General features: G+C 34.1%; 3 protein-coding genes across 3 annotated transcripts; 1 reads left to right on the plus strand and 2 right to left on the minus strand.

Moving 5' to 3' along the window:
- The first annotated feature begins 305 nt into the window (after positions 1-305).
- LOC147075230 (uncharacterized) lies at positions 306-9,506 on the plus strand. The gene is made up of 3 exons (XM_085943090.1): positions 306-485; positions 4,704-4,798; positions 9,223-9,506. The coding sequence occupies exons 1-3, from the start codon at positions 453-455 to the stop codon at positions 9,338-9,340; spliced, it is 246 nt and encodes an 81-aa protein (XP_085799216.1). The 5' UTR covers positions 306-452; the 3' UTR covers positions 9,341-9,506.
- A 3,460-nt stretch (positions 9,507-12,966) lies between these two features.
- LOC147075231 (U6 snRNA-associated Sm-like protein LSm6) lies at positions 12,967-14,003 on the minus strand. The gene is made up of 2 exons (XM_085942814.1): positions 13,708-14,003; positions 12,967-13,451 (listed from the first exon to the last, which is right to left on the minus strand). Exons 1-2 carry the CDS (start codon positions 13,796-13,798, stop codon positions 13,303-13,305), a joined length of 240 nt encoding a protein of 79 aa, XP_085798940.1. The 5' UTR covers positions 13,799-14,003; the 3' UTR covers positions 12,967-13,302.
- A 3,143-nt stretch (positions 14,004-17,146) lies between these two features.
- On the minus strand, positions 17,147-20,932 carry LOC147075232 (GATA zinc finger domain-containing protein 1-like). The gene is made up of 3 exons (XM_085942815.1): positions 20,413-20,932; positions 18,030-18,216; positions 17,147-17,509 (listed from the first exon to the last, which is right to left on the minus strand). Exons 1-3 carry the CDS (start codon positions 20,785-20,787, stop codon positions 17,340-17,342), a joined length of 732 nt encoding a protein of 243 aa, XP_085798941.1. The 5' UTR covers positions 20,788-20,932; the 3' UTR covers positions 17,147-17,339.
- Positions 20,933-24,755: the final 3,823 nt, after the last annotated feature.

The raw sequence follows: 24,755 nt of genomic DNA on the forward strand, positions 1-24,755 counted from the left end.
CTGAGCAGCAGCAGTGTCATAGTTTTGTAATGTAAGTAACATATTATTTTCTACTCATATTCAGACGACAAAAGGCAGAATGCAGGACTTCTGGTAGTGGATGGCACACGAGGAATAAAATCACTCCAGCCTATAGATACACTATACAGTTATGATCTTTTATTATGTAAGTACTATGTCAAATTTTCTATAAAATACTGTAATTGTGCTTGAAAACCTCTGGATATTTAAAATTATCGGTATGCCGACTACGTCACAGTTTAAGTGTTGAATTTTAAAAGTTATTTTGTAACGCAGAGGGAACATTGGCTTGCTTAGGTGCTCTGTGTCACGTCCGCGCATTTTTGGTCTCACAGTATTATCCAACATGTTATAAAATCGCGCATCCAAAACGTTTGTCCCCACAACATCGATAATAATATTATTTAATTCGAATTTGAAATTGAGACGCGATGGCTGTTCGGAATTTTTCTACGATTTTTTTGGTTCGTAAAGTTTTATATTTTACGCGAATTGTTTATCTATTTAGTTTTATATTTAAATTTAATAGTTACCTATTTTAGAAGTGGTGTGTGTGAATTTTTATTGTGAAACAATGTTGCAAATTAGAAATTAAGTGTCCAAGGTTTAACGACATTTTATGGCCATCAAATTTAAGCCATGAAATAATTATATTTTGTTGTGTAAGGTCAGAGTAGGTGCAAAAACAAATAAATATTTATCATTTTTTCGCCGCCATATAAGCTTCAGGCGCAATATAGATAATTGGAGCAATATTTTACCAAACTCTTATTCAACCCCAAATGAGGGGGGGTGATTGATATAAATTAATGTGTTACGCAATCTCTTTGATTACACAGTTTTTATCAAATTGTTCAAAGAAACTTCGTATTACAAAATATGAATAAATATAACTACTGATGGTTTACTTTAAGTATAATATTTTTAGAGTACCTATACGTTTTATAACTTTAAACCTTTTTGAACTGTTTCCTACACTTTTTCGCCTCTTTGCCTGACTACCTCGCGTAAAATTAGATCAAATTTAATGATATTCACTTGTATTAATATAATAATATGTAGTACCTAATACATAAATAAATAGATAATAATATATGCATGTAAAACAATAGAATATTTTACTTCATTTTCACCGTAGAGCTGGAGTGCAAAGTTATGAAGCGATACTACACTAAAGTATACAATTAATTATGTGTAGGTATATCTGCGCGTGTAGGCAGCATGATTATTATATTCGCTCCAGTTCTAACCAGTTGTAAGTGCAATTTATTAGTTTTGGATTAATCGAAATCGAATATAATCAAACAGCTAACGCAGTGTGTGATAACCAATGGCAATTAAATAAAAAAAATCCTTATATTTGGTTAGGAATACCTATATAATATGATTTGCTATGAAATATAATATTATAATCATATTAAAGTCGCTATATATATGAAATTGTTTAAATTCCGTGTAGAGTCACACATTAATAATTAATGTTGATATCAAAGTCGTATCCGAAAATTTGTACGTAAACAGAGGATACTTATTTGTGCGCCGCAGTACGTGAAACATGAGTTCGTGTAACATTTTAATCAAATGACGAGTTCTTCGTTGAACATTTCACCGTGGAGTATATATTTTGTACGTATGCTACAACATGTGACGGATTTTATGAGATGTCTTTACTAGGTTAGGGTTAATCTAATTGGAACAGTACTATTTGCAAACTATCGCCGCATTTTGTATGATACGTACAAATGTATTCCACGGTGAAATGTTCAACGAAGAACTCGTCATTTGATAAAATGTTATACCAACTCATGTTTCACGTACTGCGGCGCGCGAATAAGTGACCCACGATGAACTGCATACGTACAACTTACAGGTAACCTATCAAAGTAGGCCAAACGCCATTTTTAACGAAATGTATGTTTTAATTGATTGTTGTAGTGCAAGTGATGCTCTTTTCATAAAATCCACCAAAAGTATAAAAAACGGTAGTTTTCATGGAGATTTTTGAGTTTAAAGTTGGTATGTTATATGAAAAACTGACACTTTTCACACATGTTTGTGAGTCTCTTGTAAGATTTTGTAAATGGGGTTTGGCGTACTTTGATATCAAGCTAGTCAATTAAGTTACACCAAAATTAATATGTAACCTCATTGTAACAATCCGATTATATCAAAAATTCGATTTGTCATTCATTGACAACATTAAAAAAATAAATCAATAATATACTTACTAATATTTTAACTCGTAATGATCATACAATCATAAGAGTAAACGGTCAAAGAGCATGGCCTCTAAAGTCTAAACGTTGCACCATCATACCTACTATAGGAAAATCGTACATACCTACTGTAAAACATTTAAATTTTAACTGTAGGTATTTACATATTATTACTAAGTCTTCTATGGTCAGAATTTTATAATAAATATGAAACTGAGACAATACATCTTACATTCTTTATTTTAAGGTCATGTTTATTATTAATATTTTTAGATAGGTAGATACTTACGTATTCAAACTAAAACACTTTTAAATGTATATTATCAAAATGCAACCTTCGTATTTATCCGTTAGGTGCCTCTGGTACCTAGTTGAAGTAATCACCTTATATTATGAACAAAATAAGTGATGGATTTTTTGGTTGTTCTTAAAAAATACACATTGTCTAGTCGAATACTATGAATAATGTTTTTTTAATAATTATTTAAATTCAATCCAATTCCCATAAACAAAAAAAGATGAGTTTTGTCATACTTTAAAATTAAGAAAGGATTCCCCTACTGTAGATCCACCAGTATGAGTTGTCCGCTGAGTGAGGGCGCCACATGGCAACATTTGATAAATCATTCAATACTTTTTATACTTTGATGAGCTTTGTTCTAAATTCGAACACAAAACGATTTATAATGATATATCATTTATACCTAATCATAGTTTCATATAAAGCCGCGTTGACACGGTCCAAGTACGATCCAAGTACACTTGGACCGAGCGCTATCCAAACGCACTCATACGGGACATCTTCATACTAATTATTCCTATCCAAACTAGCTTGGATGAGTAGGACGCGGTCCAAGTTCACTTAGATCGGACGCCGTCATCTAAGTGCGCTTGGATGAACGGTTGCCACGTTACGAGTTACGTCCGAGTGCGCTCGGTCGAAGTCAACTTGGATCGTACTTGGACCGTGTCAATGCGGCTTAAGGGGGGACATGCTCGTCGAAGGTCAAAATTGAGTTTTTATTGTATTTTCAAACCATGATCCTGGACACTCCTTAAACGTTGTAGATGATCTATTTATATAATGTTGAAGCCTTATTATCCTTTATAGTTATTTTAAACATTTGATGACTGCATGAAGTATTTTTGTTACATAAAATAGTATTCTTTTAAACCTCTCGCTCTAATGTTTTAGAATATAGTCATATTTAGGTACATAACTGTGCAGTGGTGTTAAGATTTTTTACATTTATTAATTTTTAAATGCATTTATAAAACCATTAGTATAATTTATTACGAGATAATTTTTGTAAAATATTCACGATAAAAAATTATTTTGATAATCTCTGTGATCCCAAATTTGACAAGAATTAGGCATTTTATTATTCAAAAAATCGGCAAGATTAACACATTTGAAGATGATTCTAAAGATATTTATTATAAACTATGTCTTTGACCATTCAAGTGTGATAAACATCTTATGAATAATGATTGCTTTATAATAATTATTGACCTAAGAACAAGGTAGTGTTTTTTTGAAATACGCCATTTCTTTTGTCACTCCCTAGTAGTTAGGCTACAACATACGGGCGTAGCCATAAAATGACAAACTATAATTAAAGTAGGGAGTAAAATTATGTTAACGCGCGTGTTTGAACATGTACCTAACCGAATTTTTTTTTATTTTTTTTTAAACGGTACATGTTCAAACACGCGCGTTAATATCATTTTACTCTATACTTCAATTATAGTTTGTCAATTTATGGCCACGGCCGTATGTTGTAGCTTAACCACTGGGGAATGACAAAAGAAATGGCGTATTTCAAAAAAACACTACCTTATTCTTAGGTCAATAATTATTATAAAGCAATCATTATTCATAAGATGTTTATCACACTTGAATGGTCAAAGACATAGCTTATAATAAGTATCTTTAGAATTATCTTCAAATGTGTTAATCTTGCCGATTTTTTGAATAATAAAATGCCTAATTCTTGTCAAATTTGGGATCACAGAGATTATCAATATAATTTTTTATCGTGAATATTTTACAAAAATTATCTCGTAATAAATTATGCTAATGGTTTTATAAATGCGTTTAAAAATTAATAAATGTAAAAAATCTTAACACCACTGCACAGTTATGTACCGAAATATGACTATATTCTAAAACATTAGAGCGAGAGGTTTAAAAGAATACTATTTTATGTAACAAAAATACTTCATGCAGTCATCAAATGTTTAAAATAACTATAAAGGATAATAAGGCTTCAAAATTATATAAATAGATCATCTACAACGTTTAAGGAGTGTCCAGGATCATGGTTTGAAAATACAATAAAAACTCAATTTTGACCTTCGACGAGCATGTCCCCCCTTAAGTTACCTCACTTATAAATTTCTGATGATCAAATTTATTAAAATCTTCTAATATGATTGGTTTATAAAAACATTTTTTATTTTCAGTATTTAGTGGTTGTAATATCCCTAGTGTGTATTGCAACTCCACCTGTGAATGCAACAATCACCCCTAGAGCACCAAATTTCCAATATTTCGAAAGGTAAATATACTATACTATTTTTAGTTTTCCATAATCATTATTATGTAAGTAGGTAATAAGTAGGGAATCCAATCCCGAGCCAAAATTCTGATCCCGGGATTACAATTTGACAGTCCCGGAATTGGCATTTTTTTCCATTGTTAATATAAAATTATTTGTAAATATAAAATTTTTATATTTACAAATAACATTGATAAAATCAATCAAAAATAAATCTAGTGAGTATAATTTTTTATCCTATTTAAGATATTTAATATTGTATACATTCAATTTTGGAAATACATAAGTTTAATGGAGTAAATAATATTGTAATATAAATAATAATGTGAATTTAATATGAGATTGCTGTTTCTGATAGTAACAACTTAATGAATGGGTTAGCGAGATTTAAAATAGTAAAGCAAATCATGGTGTACTTATGGCCTTCCGCTTCATAAATCTAATTAGTCAGTCAAATACGAAACTGCAGTAAAACGTATAAGATCATAGTGGAATTACTTTGTTAATAGTGCGAAGCATTGTTTTTTCCAATCTTTCTTATTTGTATTAATTTATGTGAAAAAATAAAATGAATCGGCAACTTACACATGGGTATAAATCAAACTTCATTCAAACTCAGTTTATTTCTAATGTAGTTATTTGTTATTAAAAGTATTTTTTCTGTTATATTTTCGTTTTTATTTTATTTTCCATAAAAATTGATAAAAAAATCAATCCCGAATGTTTCGGGATTATGTTTATCAATCCTGGGATTCATAGGTATCAAAAATAGCTCGGGATTGGAATCCCTAGTAATAGGATAAAATATAGTGAAACTACATATATTACGAGGGTGGGTCAATAATTCCTTAGAAAAAAGCATTAAAACACTATTTTTGTATTTTTTTTTTATTTCTCAACATAATCTCCTTGGAGCTCAATACACTTGGTTAGACGTTTCTCAATTTTTTTTAAACCGTCAGAAAAATAAGTTTTCGGAAGGTCCTCAAAATAAGCATTTGTCCGATCGATGACTTCTTCATTTGAAAAAAAACGTTGTCCACTTAGCCATTTTTTTAAGTTTGGGAAAAGGAAAAAGTCACTGGGGGCTAAATCTGGCGAATACGGTGGGTGGTCGACCAATTCGAACTTCAATTCTTCAATTTTAGCCATTGATCGTAAACATGTGTGAACACGGGCATTGTCCTGATGAAAGAGGATTTTTTTCCTGTTTAAATGAGGCCGTTTTTCTTCAATTTTGTTTTTTAGCTGGTCCAATAAAGATGCATAATAATCCCCTGTTATTGTTTTTCCTTTTTCCAAATAGTCAACGAAAATAATTTCACGTGCATCCCAAAATACAGTAGCCATAACCTTACCAGCTGATTTTACGGTTTTCGCCTTCTTTGGACATGGTTTGCCTTCGCAATCCACTGCTTTGACTGTTCTTTCGTCTCGGGAGTATAGTGGTGTATCCATGTTTCATCTACAGTCACAAAGCGACGAAAAAATTCATCCGGATTGCGTTGCATGAGCGACAACAGGGCTTTAGAGGCCACCACCCTATTGCGTTTATTGTCGACTGTGAGCAAACGCGGCACCCATCTTGCAGAAATATTTTTCATGCCCAATTTGTCATGTAAAATAGAAATGACGCTACCTTTTGAGATCCCTGGAACCTCAATTATCTCACTCAACTTTAATCTTCGGTCACTTAACACCATATCGTGGATTTTATTGATCATTTCTGGTGTAGTCACCTCTACAGGACGTCCTGAGCGTGGTTCATCCTTTGTTGATGTACGACCACGTTTAAATTCATTTAACCAGTTATAAATAGTTGCAAGTGAAGGAGCAGATATGCCGTGAACTAAATCCAACTCATTTTTTATTTCCTTTGCTGTTAACCCTTTTATATTAAAATGTTTAATAACAGCTCAAAACTCAATTTTCTCCATTTTCCATTTTTCCATTTTCCACAAGCAATTTTTTTTTTAAATGTACGAGAAACACACAACAACCCGACCGATCTAATTGAAACTTCGCAGCATACTGAATCGGTAGTGCCGCTGCATGAAAACAAACCGCTTACAGTACGATTCGCGCCACCTGTCGGCTTTTCTAAGGACTTATTTATTAAGCAATTAAGAGAGATCATAAAAATTTTAAATTGTTTGAATGCATTGATTTATTTGGAAAATTAAAATTACTGCCACTGCTAATCTGTCATGTGTTACCCTATAGATGAAGTTATTGTCCATATAGAATCGATCCAAAAATAGAGGAAAAAGCTGAATATATTTAAAAGAAAGATATTGAATGGACTATGGAGCTGTAGGTATATGATAAAGATGGCATATAGCGAGGAAGGTACACCACGAACTATACGTGTTGTACGACATTCCCTCGTTGTCTCATTGGACGTTGTTTTGTAGATTCTTAAAATAGAGCCTAATTAGTAGAGGTGAGTTGGAAATACTCTCACCAGTTTGTGTACTCAAGTTTCGGATGAAACTACCCATACTCAGTATGTGTGGCCCAATAAACTTATTCCAAAAAACTTGCGATGATATCATCGCGAGTCGCTGTTCTGTGCACTCGCCAGTTGGTAGACTTTCAACACTTTTGACATTAAATGCGTGTGAACGAGATAGCACTTGAATATAGGTATATTTTAATTTATTAGTCTATTGCGTTCAAATGTATGAATAATAGGTCATAAATTTTGTGTCGCCGCACAGTGGTGAGATGACGCACAGGCTTAGGCTTGTTATATGACCGCTCAAAACATGTTTAAAATTAAATAAAAAACACTGTTATTCATTTTTGTTAACAAGAACATTGTAACCTAACAGAAAAACAACTCATAAATTTAAAATGTTTAAAATTTTATAATAAATGGGACTTTTCGACAAGCGGAGCTCAGCGTATTTTTAGCGATTCTATTGAAGCCGATACACACTCTGAGTACCCTGAGCCGATACGTATTTCAAATACTAATATGGAGTTGGTTTTAGTTTCAGTTGAGTATGAAACTTTTACGCACGCCAAACGCTCTATATAGTATTCCAAATACTAGTAAGTATTTTGGAACAAGTTTCTATATGAAGTATTTTTTTATACTGGTAGTAAGTATACTTAGTCTTCAAAATCGACCAGTTTTCCCATCTCTACTAATTAGCTCATTCGGTGTACTATCATGTAGCTTTGTATGATCCGCACACACAATAGAAAAATTAAAGGTTTAAATTAGCTGCTATTCATTGCAAAAACGAAATTTCAACAATATTTTTGATTCACTGAAACAGTCTATTCAATAAATTATTATTATTATGCCGAATCCACATTGTCGAAGCTTTAAACGGCATTGCATGATAAAATGTTGCTAGGACGCGTGAGCACGAGAGACATGAATCGTTGGCTGTTCAATGTTATAGAATCGAAAATAAGGCAAATCCACCGATATGACAGAACATCATTGCCAAGATTCTTGTGGAATGTTGTTTTGATTAAAGCGCACAAATTTGTATGATAGTGAGAATATCTAAAATATGTTTAATTTGATAGCTATGTTTGCAGGTGTGGATGTGCGTTGACTTTCGAAATTTTTAAACAAATGACTATGACTGTAATATTAATCTTACTTTGGCTACTAAATCAATCACATTAAAAAGTTTTCAGTAATGTCATGAAGTATTTAAATACTAAAATTCCACATGGTTCCCTTTGCTAACACATTTGCGGACATGACGTCTATAAACGTCGTATTTTGTGAGATGTGATATGACAGGACATCCATTGACGTCCGGTACCTGTGAAACAGAATACGACATGACGTTTATAATGCCCTTCTAAGGAAGGAGGCAGTAACTGACTCTCACACACTTTCGAGATAAACGACATAATGTGTTTTTCTTCAAACTTTAGTACTGTGAATTAATAAAAAACAGTGATAATTTTTATTAGTAGGATGTTAAAATACAAAGTAATAATAAACAAGCAGTAACTGCAATGAATAGGTGCAATTACTGCCCTTTTGCTAAAAAAAATTGTATTAATTTAGAAGATGTCTATTTTTTCACTAAGGATTTTAACAGTATTTTAGTGATAATACTGATTTTAAAGTGAACAGAATATATAGCTTTCAAAATTACCTAACGGATGGTATTCATAACTCAATTTCACACTTGGAAGGGCAGTATAGAAGTCGAATTTTGGATTAAAACAATATGTTCCCTACTACCTGTGTCACTGTGCGAATATATTTCCATTAGATAGTATCGTATCTTAAGACTTAACTCATTTCTATGTATTATATAAATCTAAAATTTAAAAAATTAAATTTTTAATGTGTCATTACACTAACATGTTCCGCGAATGTGTAAAAAACACAGAAATAAGTTTAAATTCAATACGAAAATAAACATTTCTAACTGTTCTTTCAGGCCCAAATACAGATACCCTTATTACGATGAAGATGGTAAGGGAAAGCTTCTGTACGGATACGGAGGCAAGGAGCTCTACCAATACAAGACTTATTCACCATTGGAAGGGATACATTAAGATGTAACACTTTACATAAATATTTAGATAATTTAATGCATACTTCTATTTTTTATAGATTCAAAATTATTCAAACAATCATTATGTGTAAATAAATGACATATATTATTACTTATATAATTTATTGTAAATAGTTTTTTCATTTGTATAATATATTGCATTTAAAATATAATATGTGTTGTTTTAATATCTTTGTTTACCTCATTATCCCAAAGGGGGGGGCGACAGGGCTCTAGCCGGGGGGGCCAGGCTCAGGAAGGACCTGGCGTAGCGAGTCGACCAGATAAGTGATATAAACACACATCACAAATTCTCTCTAATAGTAAAAAAAGTCGCCTGTGGTGCTATTTTACTTTTAGGATATTAAAATTTTAAAATATTTTATTGTGTGATGCAAATTTTGATTATTGTGTCTACATTCGACAACTCCATAATTCAAATGTTATATAATATTAAAATATAAACACAAATATACAAATTAATTTTATCGCGTACACGTACACCATTTGGTACACCTACTGTAGAGCGTCACACTGCCTTTATCTTTAGCGATAGGTAGGGAGGCCCGCCAAAGATCCTAGCCTGAGGGCCCGCTTCAGGATATGGTGACCATGCTCATTATTGAGGGTTGCAATTAATTTCCTTGGATAAGTTCTACCTCATCCGTCCACTAGGAATCAAAGCATATTAAGTAGTGCCATGGTATTCATTTTTACCTTGATAATAATATAATTCAAATGGCATTTTAAGAAATTGATGATGTATTGACAAATCAATAATTTTGTGATGAAATAAACAAGTCTAAAATATATATATTTTAGGTTAGCTTAATGAATAATATATTATAATATTATGAATAATAAACATGCATTTTGTTAACATAAGTGAGAGTTGAATAGATTATTGAACTTAACGCATCACAAACCAGTATAATATGGTTGTAATTATTTATACTTCATATATTGCATATATATGAGATGATTTCTCTAAAATGATCATTTAGTTTTACAAGTCAGTATCAAGAGCAGAGTTAAGTCCATAAAGAATTTCATTAAAAGCACTGAATTATTTGAAAATTACTGATTCAAATTAAGAACATGAAGCAAAATTTAAGCTTTCTAATCTTGGTACTAGTTTATAGTTTTGTGGTGCATTTAACAGTTGGATACGAATCAGAGCAAACAAGTGCAAATGACTTTGTGCCAAGTCTCAAACATGAAGACATGATGGAAATGATTAAGAAGGATACAGGACCCGTATTTCAAGTACTATTTCATCCGCAGGATGGAATAAAGATGAGACAACAGTTTGAAAGGAAGTATGGTAAACATGGTGAAGACCTGATAGCCAGTTTTGGATCGGGGCAAGTAATGGAACAAAACAGTGAAGAGGACTATTACGATGACACAGATGGTATAAATATGTCACATATGGAGTTGAAAAAGGTATAAGATTCAATTTTAAATGATTAATTAGAATCAGTGATTCGTTGTCGCAAGATTGATTTTTTTGAAGAGATCTTACCTAGATTTTCATGTGTCCAAGCATAATAGCGCCTGTACACGTGCATGGAATTACTGTCGGTAATAGTGCTTATTTTAAACTATCATGACAATAACTGTTTACACGTAAACGTGCTGACTGTCTCTCCAATCTCATTCTTCTAGAGTAAGCGAGGCGCGATGTTGTCATTTTATACTACTATTTGACAGGACGTATTGAAAATTGGTTAACGTCAAAATTAGTAGTTCATTTTTTTACCGGCAGGTTCGCCATTATAGTTCTTATCTTACTTGCGCATAAAAATTCAGCAGAGTTCAGAAGCTTCCAAACTTGTTTGATTCATCCACATAATCTTGCCAACTGCAGGATAACAGATGTTTCCCCATACATTTTCTTAATGTGCACAGTAAATCCATGCACGTGTAAACGGGGTATGCACGTGTTATCGCGGCCATAACAAGAAAATGTATGGGTAAACATGTATTATCCTGCAGTTGCAAGCTTGCATGCACGAATCAAAAAAGTTTGGAAGCTTCTGAATTTTCATGCGACAGTAGGGATTTTATCGATCTGCGCCTGCACAGTAGAACGATAGTGGCAAACCTGCTGGCAAAAAAACAACCTACACCGTGCGGACTCTCATTTTGGGGTTAACCGATTTTTACGAACTGTCAATATAGTACCATAAAAAATGGCAACATTGCGTCTCGCTTACTCTTGAAGAATGACATTGGAGAGACTGTCAGGACTTTTACTTGTAAACAATTATTGTCATGATAGTTTAAAATACACACTATTGCTGGCAGTGAATCCATGTACTAAATACAGGCTGTAACTATACTTAAATAAATAAGTGGGCTTATATTTAATGTAGGTACCCAATTACCACCATATGTAACTATTGGTGAAATTGAAACAATAGTGAAAGGAGGTATAAATAAATACTTACAATATAAACAGAAATCAAGTACCTAAAATATAGTATGGAATGTTTACTTGTTCTGGACAAAACAAAATTGTATCGAGTACCGATTATCTTCACAAACACTAACCAAGAGAGACCACTCAAATGAATAATTTTACATTTGAGTCGCTTAATCGTTAAATCTGCTTTGGAAGTTTTTTTAAGTTTCGAGTAAACCACGAAAATTTACGATGATGTTGATGCTAGTAGTAGTTTGTATAGCGATTTAAACGTATGCTAAAAATAATGGTTTGAATCACGACATCTGATTGGTCGGCTATGTAGAGCGGATTTCTTCTCCTTCTTCTTCAGCCATATCCGTCCCTTAGTTGGAGCATATGGACACCACTAGGCGCCTCCAAGAATCCCTGTCGCTCGCCAGTGTTCTTGCATCATTCCATGTCAAACCAGCATCCCGTAGCTCCGCCGTATACATTCTATAGATAGTATTCAGCGGCCTTCCAGGACACCAGAATCCGGTTGACTTGAAGAACAGGCAAGCCAGGCTGAAATTCTCTTCTGGCATCCGCAGTACGTGGTCGAGCCAGGTCCAACGTCGCCTCTTCACTCTCAGCGTGATGAGAGGCTGCTTGGTGCGTTCTCTTATCTCCTATAGTCCACCGCACACCCAGTATCCGCCGCAAACATCTGTTTTCAAAGCTCAGTATACGGTTGCTCTGAGCCTTCGTAAGGTGCCATGATTCACTGCCGTTAAGCAGCACCGTCAGAATACAAGCGGATTTAGTAACTTGTTATTTATCCTAGAGCAGATTTGACGACTCAAGCTAATATTCATTTTGATTTTTTGACGAAACAGGGCGAAATTTAAAACTCGGACCTCGATGGGCTGATAGACCTATCAATATAACACATACATAAGTACATTCAAAACTAATTTTATTGAAAAATCGCCCAGAGCAGGTTCGGCGAATAAGTGACTCATTTAATATGTACACATGAGATTTTTAAATAATGTACGTCATGAACACTGTCTCATGTATTTCTTTAAATTTTCAGATCAATGTTCACGAAGAGAAGAGAGTTACCAGGACAATATAACTGATAATTGTTATTAGTCAACAAATGAATTAGTATTAACATATAGGAAATGTATAAAGATATAAAAAAAAATCTATAAATGATTAAAAACAATTAAGACTTGGTTTATAATTTATTTATTATAGAAATTCACAAAAAGAATTTAATATGCATATTGTTCACATCATTGTTTGTGCTAAACTAAATAGAGAAAACAAAAAACATCACTAATTTTGGAACATTGAAATATTTTAAAAATATTTTTTGGAATACAATAAAATTTAAAAAATATATACCTATTATTGAAATGTTCCAAGCGTAGTCATTAAAATAAGCAATGTTTTTTTCTTGTTTATGCACAAAAACACGGTTTTGAAGGTGCACCGACAATATTCAAAACACTCCAGTAAGAAATGATACCTATATAGATAAAACTTACGATATTTACTTAAAAAAATTACACTCTTCTCTTTTGTGTGCTTATATATAAGACGTTGTTCCCCCGGATGAAAGCATCCCCATACTTATTCTTCAGCTGACCGTTGACGTATTCTTCTGTTTGTTCCAATGCAATGTTCATGTAGCCATCGAGACAAGCGAGGACTCCTGAAATTGAATAATAGTGTTGTATTTTTCCACAATATCAGTCCTGGACACGGTCAAATCTAACTGCAGTAACATTAAAAAACCTGGAATTATTGAAGAATGGTTCCATTTGCTTTAGCGATCATACAAAAAAGTTTTTTTTTTGAAAGAAAACAAAACATGTATTTAACCTCAAAACGTTTTAGGCAGGTACCTAGATGGGCCGTTTGTCAATTCAAATATACATATTAGCGATACAATTAAATTGGCTTCTAACCTCGGTAATCCACTCCACTGTTTAATTTAACCACGACAGGTCTTCCGTGGATTTGCTGAATAAATGTTGACAAAGCTTCCTTACGACTCATTTTGTTTTGAAAACCTACTGAATAGTTGACAAATCTCGGTTATTTTAACCAGCAATGGTGATAACGACACACCGAATATAAAATGAGAGGCAAATTGTCGGTTTGCTTATATGGAATGTTAATTATTGTAAAATAGAAATATACGTTTTATTATCGAAACTTCAAAAAATTACAAGCCGGCGCCGCTAAAAAAAATTGTGGTTATGTCATGTGTTGCCATTACAGGTAAATAATTATTATCTATGGTTCAATTTTAAATAGTATATTCAGTGCTAGCTACTCTTATTGACAAAAATATACCAGACAGGGTGAGAAAAAATACTAGGTATCTAGATTTTCTGAAATTTTAAAAAAATTCGTAGCTATCGATAATATTTCAGGAAGAAAAAGAGTAACTTTTTAGGTAGGTATCCCAAAGAGAAATAGACAGTGAAACCAAAAATTGCTTTCCAAAGAAAAAAAAATGTGCCAGTCTTTTTTTAGGTCTTGTATCGAAAAATCGACAATGAAACCATTCTTTCCGTGTAGCAGGTTACTAAATTTTTCAAAACTCCCATCTAGATCTAGGTTAGAATATGATAATCGGTTAAAAATCCTTTACTCTTGAAATTGTGAAAACACACAGCATGTAGCATTTTCATGAAAAGTTTTCAGCTAGCGATATGAAAAATGCTAGATTTAACGGCACATTCAACTTTGCAAGCTATGTAGATGTAATATAGTGAAAAATGTTAGATTTGGCAAAAATACGCTAAGTTGACAATGCTGAAATGTTTATGTTAAATAAACAGGTGAATCTTTAAATTTTCAAATGCCCTCTATAAATTTCTCCGATAGGATACTACTTTAGACCCTTTCCTTAACTGGAATATTTAAATGCCGATTACCATTCATTACAATATTTGCAATATGTACAGCCAGCATTCCAAATGGAAAATTTTACGAACCGCAGCGCTCTTTAATTTTCCTAAAATAACATTATCTAATTTTTAAGTGTAAGATTTTTTGTTATGTAACAATTCTAGCTCAAACGGTAAATTATTTTTTCCACGCGACGGAATGACAATGTTGCCGATTTTAAGACCTGGAACGGCGCTCCGGCCATTTTGAACCCTGAGTACAGCACAGTATTTGGTCAATGAAGTAATTTTTTGTGTTCGCCAATAAAGAAATATTACTCAATAAGTACCTATTACATCATTTTGAAATTAATAATGTGTCCGTTTATTTTAGGTTGTCTCACATTAATCCTGTAATGACCTTTTAAAAATTCATATTGAGATAAATGTGCTATAAAATGGGGTGGGGTCAGACCGATCCTATTTTGAAAATATTTTGTACTCTCAAATAGCCATCCACATGACAATAATAATATATCATTTAGTTAGTATTATAAATATTATGTCATGATTGTTTTTCAAAAAAGTCTTACATTTGCTGTAACATTAAATTTATATACAGGCGGACCTCGACTTACGAACGTTCGACTTTCGCACAATTCGCTATTTCGCACATTTCAAAAAAAATCGTTTTTTTTAAAACGTCGCGCTGGCCGTGGGGTTAAGATATCCCCTTCTCGCTCGCTCACAAGCAAGTGCATTTCTTGCGTCACTTGCATCCTGCTCGCACCCGTCACTTTGCTTGTGAGTTAGCTAGGATAGGTGGCTTGCGCAGAAAAATTTATAAACATGAGTGAGAAACGGAAAAACTGCAGTGTTAATACGAACAAAAAGAAATCAAGGACTTATAAACTTCACATGACGTTCTGATTGCGGTGAATCTTTTGCTTCAATCGGACGTTCGTATAATACAAACAGGTCTACTACGATATGTTCAATTTTGAAAAATAAAAATAAAATTAAGGAATACGTTCAAAATTGTGGAAATATATTATCTTTAAAGGTTGTTTCTAAAGGACACGGCATAGTTATGGATGAAATGGAAAAATATTTGTCATCATGGATCGACGACCAACATCAAAAAGATGTCCCTCTGAATATTTCAATTATTCAAGCGAAGGCTCTTAGTTTGTACAAAGATTGGAAGGCTAGAAAAAGAAGATTCTAACACGATTTTTCAAGCAAGTAACAGTTGGTTTATATTAAATTCACTGGAAAATCGGCTGATGCGGATAAAGATGCTGCAAAAGAATTTATTTCCTCATTATCCAAAATTATTGAAGATGGAGAATATTCCTCTAGCCAAATATTTAATGTAGATGACACAGGTTTATTTTGGAAAAAAATGCCTAGTCGTACATTCTTATCTAAGGAAGAATCAGTTGCCCCAGGGCATAAACCATCTAAAAACCGATTGACATTGCTTCTTGGTGGAAACTTGGCTGGTGATTTAAAATTGATGCCAATGTTAATTTATCAACCAGAAAATCCCAGAGCATTGAAAGGGAAGGATAAAGAATTGCTTACAGTAATCAAATAAAAAAGCCTGGGTTTACTGCGTTAATATTAAAAGATTGGTTCACTTTACATTTCGTGCCAGCAGTTAAGCAATATTGTAAAGTTAATGATTTACCATTTAAAATATTTTATTTAAAATAAGAAAAAGAAGAGTGGCAAAGAGTTAACTCTTGATAACTTTTTAAGGGAAGCACCCGCAAACCCCACTTAAACATGTCTTTTAAACATCTTATATTTACTTGATAAATAAATATTTCAAAATACACACAATTTAATTTTTTTACTTCCCTCTACTTTCGAACATTCAACATTCGCACACCTTTTCAGGAACCAATTATGTGCGAAAGTCGAGGTCCTCCTGTACTATTGATATTTCAGTACGCATCTTGATAACTTGCAAGTATCGATACTCTTCATCCGATACCAAATGATTTTCTTTTAACATTACGCGAGTGGAGAACTACAAGGTTCTAAGTGTTTGTCCTTGAAGAAACAAAAGTAACAATGAGGCAGCTTAGAATACTACTCCATTGTTGGGTTTGTTTTTTCAAGGACGAATACTTAGAACCTTGTAGTATTAGGTTCGCGATTAGTCTAAGCCAGCTCGGACGTCTAAACTTGCCTCATCTGCTGCACAGCCTTGAATCAAACTTTCTAGGAATGTCGCACCGTTGTTGCATATGTAGACTGCGCCCCTCTCGATACATGGGATGCGGAGACTCGGTATAGGAATGACTAATTCATAGAGTGTGCATACTAGAGGCTTTGACTCGCAGCCCGAGACGCAAGCGATTTGTTGCTAGCAATCAACGTACACGACACGTTGCAGATGAGATGAGTTTGGATGTGCGAGCCGGCTTAGGGATTATTGGTAATATTATTCAATAAATTTTTCTAAATATGTAAAAATGTGAAATAAAAAAATAATGGGTATAGGGCATGTATAGAAAAACTTTATTCAAATAAATCAGACCTAAAATTAATCAGTATAATAAAATATGACAATGATAAAGTAGACAATATCAATCTTTCTGCATCCACTCATGACCAGTTTATTTCTTTGTAACAATAAAATGGTAATAATTTTGTACTCTACGATTTCTCAGTATCAAAGTGCACAATTACTATCTGTCTTTGGGGTCCATAGATGTCCAAATAAATCCGCTGTAAGGCTTAGTGATAATTTCGGATTCCATCGGTGGATATGGAGTGGTTGTACTCTTGTAGTAGTCGGAAGGTGCGTGCATTATGAACTCCATATAATCAAGTTTTCTGGGGAGATCATCTTCAGGACCTAAATAAAACACAAATATAATGTACATATTGAACATAATATAAGTGTTACAATGTATGTCGTCCGACACAACTCTATTTTGCACAACTTGTTATGCCAGATCTACACTCTCGCTAAGCCGATCGGCGACTTTCCTGATACTATTTGATCGAGTGTAGTAGACAAGTTCAGCCTTGCTCGTTAGGTAGCCTCAGCGAGAGTGTGGATATAGTGCATTACACATATTTTTTTTGTCTTTTAACACTCTTAGAGGGCTCGCACATCAGAACTCGCCGCATGCGTCTTACGACGAATTCGTCGATGTGACGTCATCGTAAACCAAGAAATATAAAATAAAAATGCTGCCGATTTACTTTCTGAGATAATGAAAGGCAAAACTTTCACTATTTGGCTACTAACATGGGCAGTGTAAAAACGTCTTGGTTTTTGTGTGCGCAGAGCTAAGCCCTCACAAGTTCCACAATTCTCCCGAGTTAATGTTAGGTGTATGTTAAAAACAATGTTAGGTGAAGCAACTTACCTATAATATAAGTGGCGGGATCAAAGCACTGCTCCGGAGGGGGGCTGGATTTGGTTGGCAGTAACCAAGTAAGAACTGCGCTCTTTTCACAATATTGATCGGTCATAAAACCTCGAATCTGTGCGTAGTAAGTGCCTCCTCCTTCATCAAGTACGCCTACAATATCACCGACTTGCATATATGAACCCTGCAATGTTAAACAAGACATAGTTATTGATGATTTACATAATATTATAGATATAGGTGTGTGGTTCAGTCGCAACACAATGGTTTTGTATGGAGTCACAGCATTCTAAGGTGGAGATAGGCACGATGCACAGATAATAAGTCTATCTCATAAAAAGCTTTACAATTATGTAGGTTACATACTATGAGCTGTGTTAGAAAGACATCTCTTTTGGTAGTATTATGACTATTAATTGTGTTGTGCTAAGGTCCTATAAAGTCAGGCCACAGCACGTAACTCTGAATTTCGATTGTAGTGCTAGTTATTGCTTATTTTTCAAAATACAAACGATAACTTGTTTGTAGAAAATGGTGAAAAAAATGTTCATACAGTAGAATCTTGATATTAGAGTGGACTAATGCTGGTGAGGGGTGTCCATTAAAACCAAAAATCCGTTATAAAAAAAACACAAACACACCCGTTGTGGAGTGACGTTAATGTTCGATGTCGACGCGCATGCTTTCGATAATGGACCCCTCACACGTTTCCTGGTACATTCCCCATACCCAGATACTTTGCACTTCATGCAGGTACAACTAAGGATGCTCACTTACGAGTTATTGCGAGCTGTCAGACCTGTAAGTGGTTACCGAATGCGCATAGCCTATTGGTCATAATTATTAGGATCGTTTGTGTTCGTTGGTGTCATCCGCGCAGTTTTATCTTTCAGACATGTCACATCAAAATAATAAAGCAAACATCGGAGGTTACAGATAGTTACACCAATCCATGAGTGCCACACCTCTTCCGATGGCCACAGGCCTTGCGTGTCGTACACTGCCGAGAAAAGTGGGGTCAACTCGCTCAGAAGGCTGTTAGACAGCCAAATCATCTGGGTCACGATCCTCAAGCATGAGGTCCCGACGAAGAATAAGAAAAAGTAATATTCCATTTAAGTACCAAAATAATTTGTATATTTTCTATTTCTGGGCGCGGGACCAGACCCAAAAACTCCCGTCTTGTGTCCCGCGCCTGCACTATAGGCTTTTTGAAATATTTGTATTCAAAACTATGGCAACACTTATTGATATAAAATTACAGGAAGAACTACAAAATTATTGTCATTTTCATTACACAAACATCGCCATCAAACTATTCATCTACTGTACAAAGGCCTACTGCGGAACTATAAGAGGAAACTATGCCTCAGTTTAAAGCATGAGGATTGTCATTCACATTCTCTATCTCTCACTGCTGTGGCAGGCCGTGACTGATGCACGACGACGAGGTCATGTGGGCTTCCTCATGGTTAATGTTGCACCATCAAAATATCAATGAAATCGTAATAGTTTGCAACTGAATATATGCGCTTTTAACAGTGAAAATCTCTATGGGCCTTGGGTGCAATTGACTAAAATCTATTGACACGTTGGACATTCCTAGTATACACTATTAGGTGTAGCGTTACTCCAAGAGTAACATAACAAGGTATGGAAAGACGCATGTTGGACATAGTTTGCAAGGATCGAGAAAAATAATATAAAAAATAAGTAAGGGAACAAATAAAAGTGACACATACTAAATACAATACGTGAAAGCCTCAAAATGGAGATGAATCTCCGCATAAATAACAGTATCCAGTGGTGCCCAAGAGATATTAAAAGATTTAAGCGGTGATGATTAGGTTTAGCAGAAGTAACAATGTAAGTACAAAGAGTGGGGACAACAAGGAGATACCTTCATCCAACAGTGGACCGAGTGTTTGAGATAGTATTGGTTAGGTGTAGTTTTAAATGCTACTTCATCACATGGATATACGGCACGGTTTGCGAAAATACGCAAAAGATAATCATAATATCATAACAAATCGGTAATGGGGAAGCCAGCGGCAAGCACATTTTGAAAATAGCCAATATAGGTACTGGATTATTTAGGTTGAGTTAGTTTAGGTTAAGTTAGAGGTTAGGTTTTTCATTCTTGAATTTTGCCATAATCGGCTATGTCAATTAGCGCGGTTCCCGCCTGGCTCAAGCTGGCCTAAGATAAAGCAATATTATTGAGTAGGTCCATAAATACGATTACCAATGTTTACTATCCATTGGATTGTCTATGTACGACTGACGTTTGAATTGCTTGTCACTGACGAAAAACAAACACTGGAATTAAAAATAAGGATGCGTACTTAGTTGGTAGTTTCAAATGAATAATTTGACATACCTTGAAGTATATGGAATCGCTTGTGACAATCGTTGCAGTAGCAGTTGGCGCCTTGAGAGGTGGTCTTTTGAACAAGGTTCTTCTTCCGCGTCCTTTCGGAGGACCAGGTTTCCCGCCCGAAGCGGGGTTTTTCAATTTGAACCTCGTCGATCGCGTGCTCTTCCGCGTAGACTTTCCAGCAGCAGGCGCGGGAGTAGCTTCCGAAGGTTCCTGCTTCAAATCAGACGCGCCCGCTTCCTCCTGGTCTGATTTTACGGCGACCGTCTTCGGTAATGTTTCGTTTATGAAGCAATCATTGCAGATTTGGCCATTGTCTGTCGGCCGCCACAGCAATGATTCCGTGGAACTACATTTCACACAGACCGGCTTCGGCATGATTATTTAATCTATAAGCTGTACCGTTAATGGATTTTAATACTTGTAAACATTCGAGAAAGCATAACTTGTCCAAACAAACAAAATGAAAACAATGTCACTCAACGAATCAAACAAATATGGATGACAAAAAAGGGAAGCCATCTATTTTTTTCAGTAACAGCCACCTAGTGGTGGATAGAAAAACTAAAATAATTACAACCGTACTAATATTTATATTAATTTTACTACTAAACAAAAGATGTCTCTCATTACAACAAAATTTCGGTTTTTGTTTTCTCCGACGCAATGTAGGGATGTGATTTTCCAAGTGATTCAAGTCACTGTTTTCATCACAATTTTGACAAAAATATGCCAGATAGGGTAAGAAAATAATTGCTCGCTAGATGGAAAATTACCCAAAAAGTGTTTAGTAATTATTATTTCAACCTAATTGTTTACATTGTTTTTACAAGAACAAATATCGAAAAAGGATTTAGTATTTTACAACTGCCTAATAAAATAAGTCATAATTGAAAATGAATAGGTACAAGTGAGAAATTTATTGATAAATTTGTATGTAGCATTAATTTTAAGTACTAAGTAATTTTAAGTATTTTAAGTATAATTTTGATTTTCAATCTGTTTTAATATTCCTGCTTTATTGTGAGAAGTGTCCAAAAGAGACACGGACACGGACGACACAAACAGACACTTAATATCCTAATAATTATGGCCACGTGTAATTGATAATTATTGTAGATGCGACAGGTCGCAATAACGCATAACTATCATAATGGTAGACTCAAAGTTAGGAGTATTTGGTAATGGGGAATGTATCTGGGAAAATGCGGTCGATTGATGCGACGAGAAGCTATAGATACGTTGCAAGCGGAGTAAAAGCGGAAGTCAGCACCCTTTGCTAGATTTTGTTAAACGTACCATCTCCTACCGCCAAAAAAAAATCATTACCTAATAAATTTTATTATTAAACCGCGTTGACATGGTCCAAGTACGATCCAAGTACACTTGGACCGAGTGCCATCCAAGTGCACTCGTATGAGATATCTTCATACTAATAATTATTCCTATCCAAGCTACTTGGACCGCGTCCTACTCATCCAAGTTAGCTTGGATAGGAATAATTAGTATGAAGCTGTCACTTGGATGGCACTCGGTCCAAGTATACTTGGATCGTACTTGGACCAACGCTCAAAATGGAAAATTTTACGAATCGGAGCGTTCGACAATTTTCTGTAGATATTTACATAGTTATCAAATTTTATGATGTATTTTATAAAAATAAGTATGTTAGATATTCTAGTATATTGCCTATTTAGCTCAGACAGTCAAAATATTTTTTCCACGAGACGGAGCGATAATTTCACCAATTTCACGAACCGTAACGGCGCTCCGGTGCGCTCCGGTCCATTTCGAGCCCTGACTTGGACCGTGTCAACGCGCCTTTATGGATTTTTTTTTGAAATGGACCCCTCTATAACATTTCTCTGTGTGCGCAGTCACTATAAGACGTATTTCCTCCTACTACAAACTAGAATAGGTATGTAATATAGACGTGTGTGTATGTGAATAATATGTATAATAATTTACACACGTCTTATTTAGGAACGTAATATTATTTATGTATTTATAAAAAGAGTATTACGGCATTACAGCTATTGGCCAATGCGCCATAATACATACAAATATATAAAAATATCTTAATTACAAATAACAACTAATATAACAAGAAAGTGGAAAAGACAGCATGTGTAAATATTAAAGAAATATGATAATATATACAATTATAAATTTAATCTATTTAATACGTCCACAAACATTATATAGTTAATAAAAAACAAATCAACCTTTATGGTGTCATCAAATAAGCTAATTGCACGATACACAGCATCATGAAACATAACATCTGTCCTGCGACGAGGTACGAGAAGACCGTGGAGCTACGAGTGATATTGGTGGGAACATGAAAATTAATATTTGCCAGTATATACGGATTGTAAATGAACCCACGAAGAAGTAAAAATTATGTACCTAGATACAATACCTATCTATATTTTTGACAATCGATGGTAAAATACTTAATAACACAATTATTATTTCGCAATATATTATCTGATATTACGATGTTCTTCATTGACATATTTTTAAAGCTTTTCCTAAATATAGATATGTACAACATGAAGTTACTCATTCGCAAATGGCTAAAATAGCTAATCGCTCTAGGTATATGATGCAACCATTGAAGCCGTTATTGATATACCACTTCAAGCGTTTTTAGTAGGGTGACCATCAATGACAGCCCCAAAATAGTAAATCTAATCGGATAATTACTATTAGGTATGCACATTATACTTTATATAAAATTAATTGTATTGTGTACGTTAATTATAACGTGTATTAATTAAGGCGCTAAGTACCAAAATAATAAAAACTGACATTTTTATAGAAAAATGTTCTACATACCAACGCCAATAACTTCAACTATAGTCTAAGTGCCTCAAGCAAGTCAAAAAAATACAGCAAAATAATTAATCCTGTCGACGTTGTAAGTCCGTTGGCGTGTTTTATTTATAATAGTGTACGTAGCACTGCAGTGGTCAACGGCATTCAATATAAAATAGCTGAAAATGGTGTGTTGACACTTGCGAGTTCTTAATACCTAAAACTATATAAGCTGCCGTGATTGCTTCACACTGTAATACTACATTTGAGTCGCTTAGAATCATAACTCACATATTGCAATTTTGTCGTTTTTTAGTTAAATATGCCAAGTGATTCTAAATGAATTAATCTATATACCGAAAAATAGTTAAGTATTAAAAGTCAATTTAAACCATGTGAAAATCGTTGACAAAGTTCATTGTTGGTGTAATATGTCGTATATTTCAAAGAATAGAGTTTTGTCACCAACGCCTTCCTAACCAATCGGGGAGCTCTATTTCTCATAGTATGCTGTATGTCTGCAACGTTAGGAGTATTAGGTATATATATTTTAAAAAAAAAGTTATTCGACTCTCTCACTCATTAATATTCTAGGGAGTTCAATACTGTTCTTCTAATTACAAAAAATAGTGTTCTGTTGGTTTTTAGCGATTATCTCAAAACTTGATTTTTGGAATATGTGAGTTATGATTCTAAGCGACTCATTTTTCAAAAGGTCTGCTTCATGAAATTTTCCTGCAATGACTCGGTATTTTGTAACTACAGGCAATACTACTTTTTGGTACTTAGAGCCTAATTTAATACACGTATTCAAATTATAGAAGTGCGTGTGTGATGGTGATTGAATCTCGCTGGTTAAATAAAACACTACTTCAAAGTGGCATCATGTGCGATTCGTATGTGTATTTGTATTGTTTGCTACAATACCTGTTTCAATGCTAGCAAATGTATAATTAATAATGCAACTGCGAATTGCTTTGCTGTACTTACCCATTGTGCTACTGTAGAATGATTCCAGGATACGTAGACAAGAGTGTGTAGTGTTTTTTTCAACGTCCCTCGTTACTCTATCTGCGTAGGTTAATAGGTGAATCTGTGAATGGCCAATTGGAATTAAAAAGTCAGTTTAAGATAAGTATGCCACTAATGTTTTTGATGCGAAGCCGTCTGATCGGTAGAGAGAGAAAGAGAGAGAGAGAGAGAGATGTTCGATTCTTGACATCAATTCGTTTACAGTAACAGAAAAATCAATTCTACGAAATATCAAATCTTTGAAAGCAAACAAGCAGGCAATTTTTAATTAATATTTTCAGCAACGGCTATCTTAAAACAACGCTGATAAATACAAATAAACCATTTAGGCATAATCATCAGCCGAGGTCGATCCATTCTTATCGGTCCCTTGGTTTTATCTGCCGTCTACATCCATTAAACTTTATGAGTTCGTCAATCCAGAGGGTTTTTGGAAGTATTTTGCATTTTGGGCACCCAACGAGCACACACCTTTGCATACCCCAAATTTTCCT

Source organism: Rhyacophila brunnea, unplaced genomic scaffold, assembly GCF_057557595.1.
Source record: "Rhyacophila brunnea isolate RB1 unplaced genomic scaffold, BYU_Rbru_1.0 scaffold_15, whole genome shotgun sequence".
Lineage (NCBI taxonomy): Eukaryota > Metazoa > Arthropoda > Insecta > Trichoptera > Rhyacophilidae > Rhyacophila > Rhyacophila brunnea.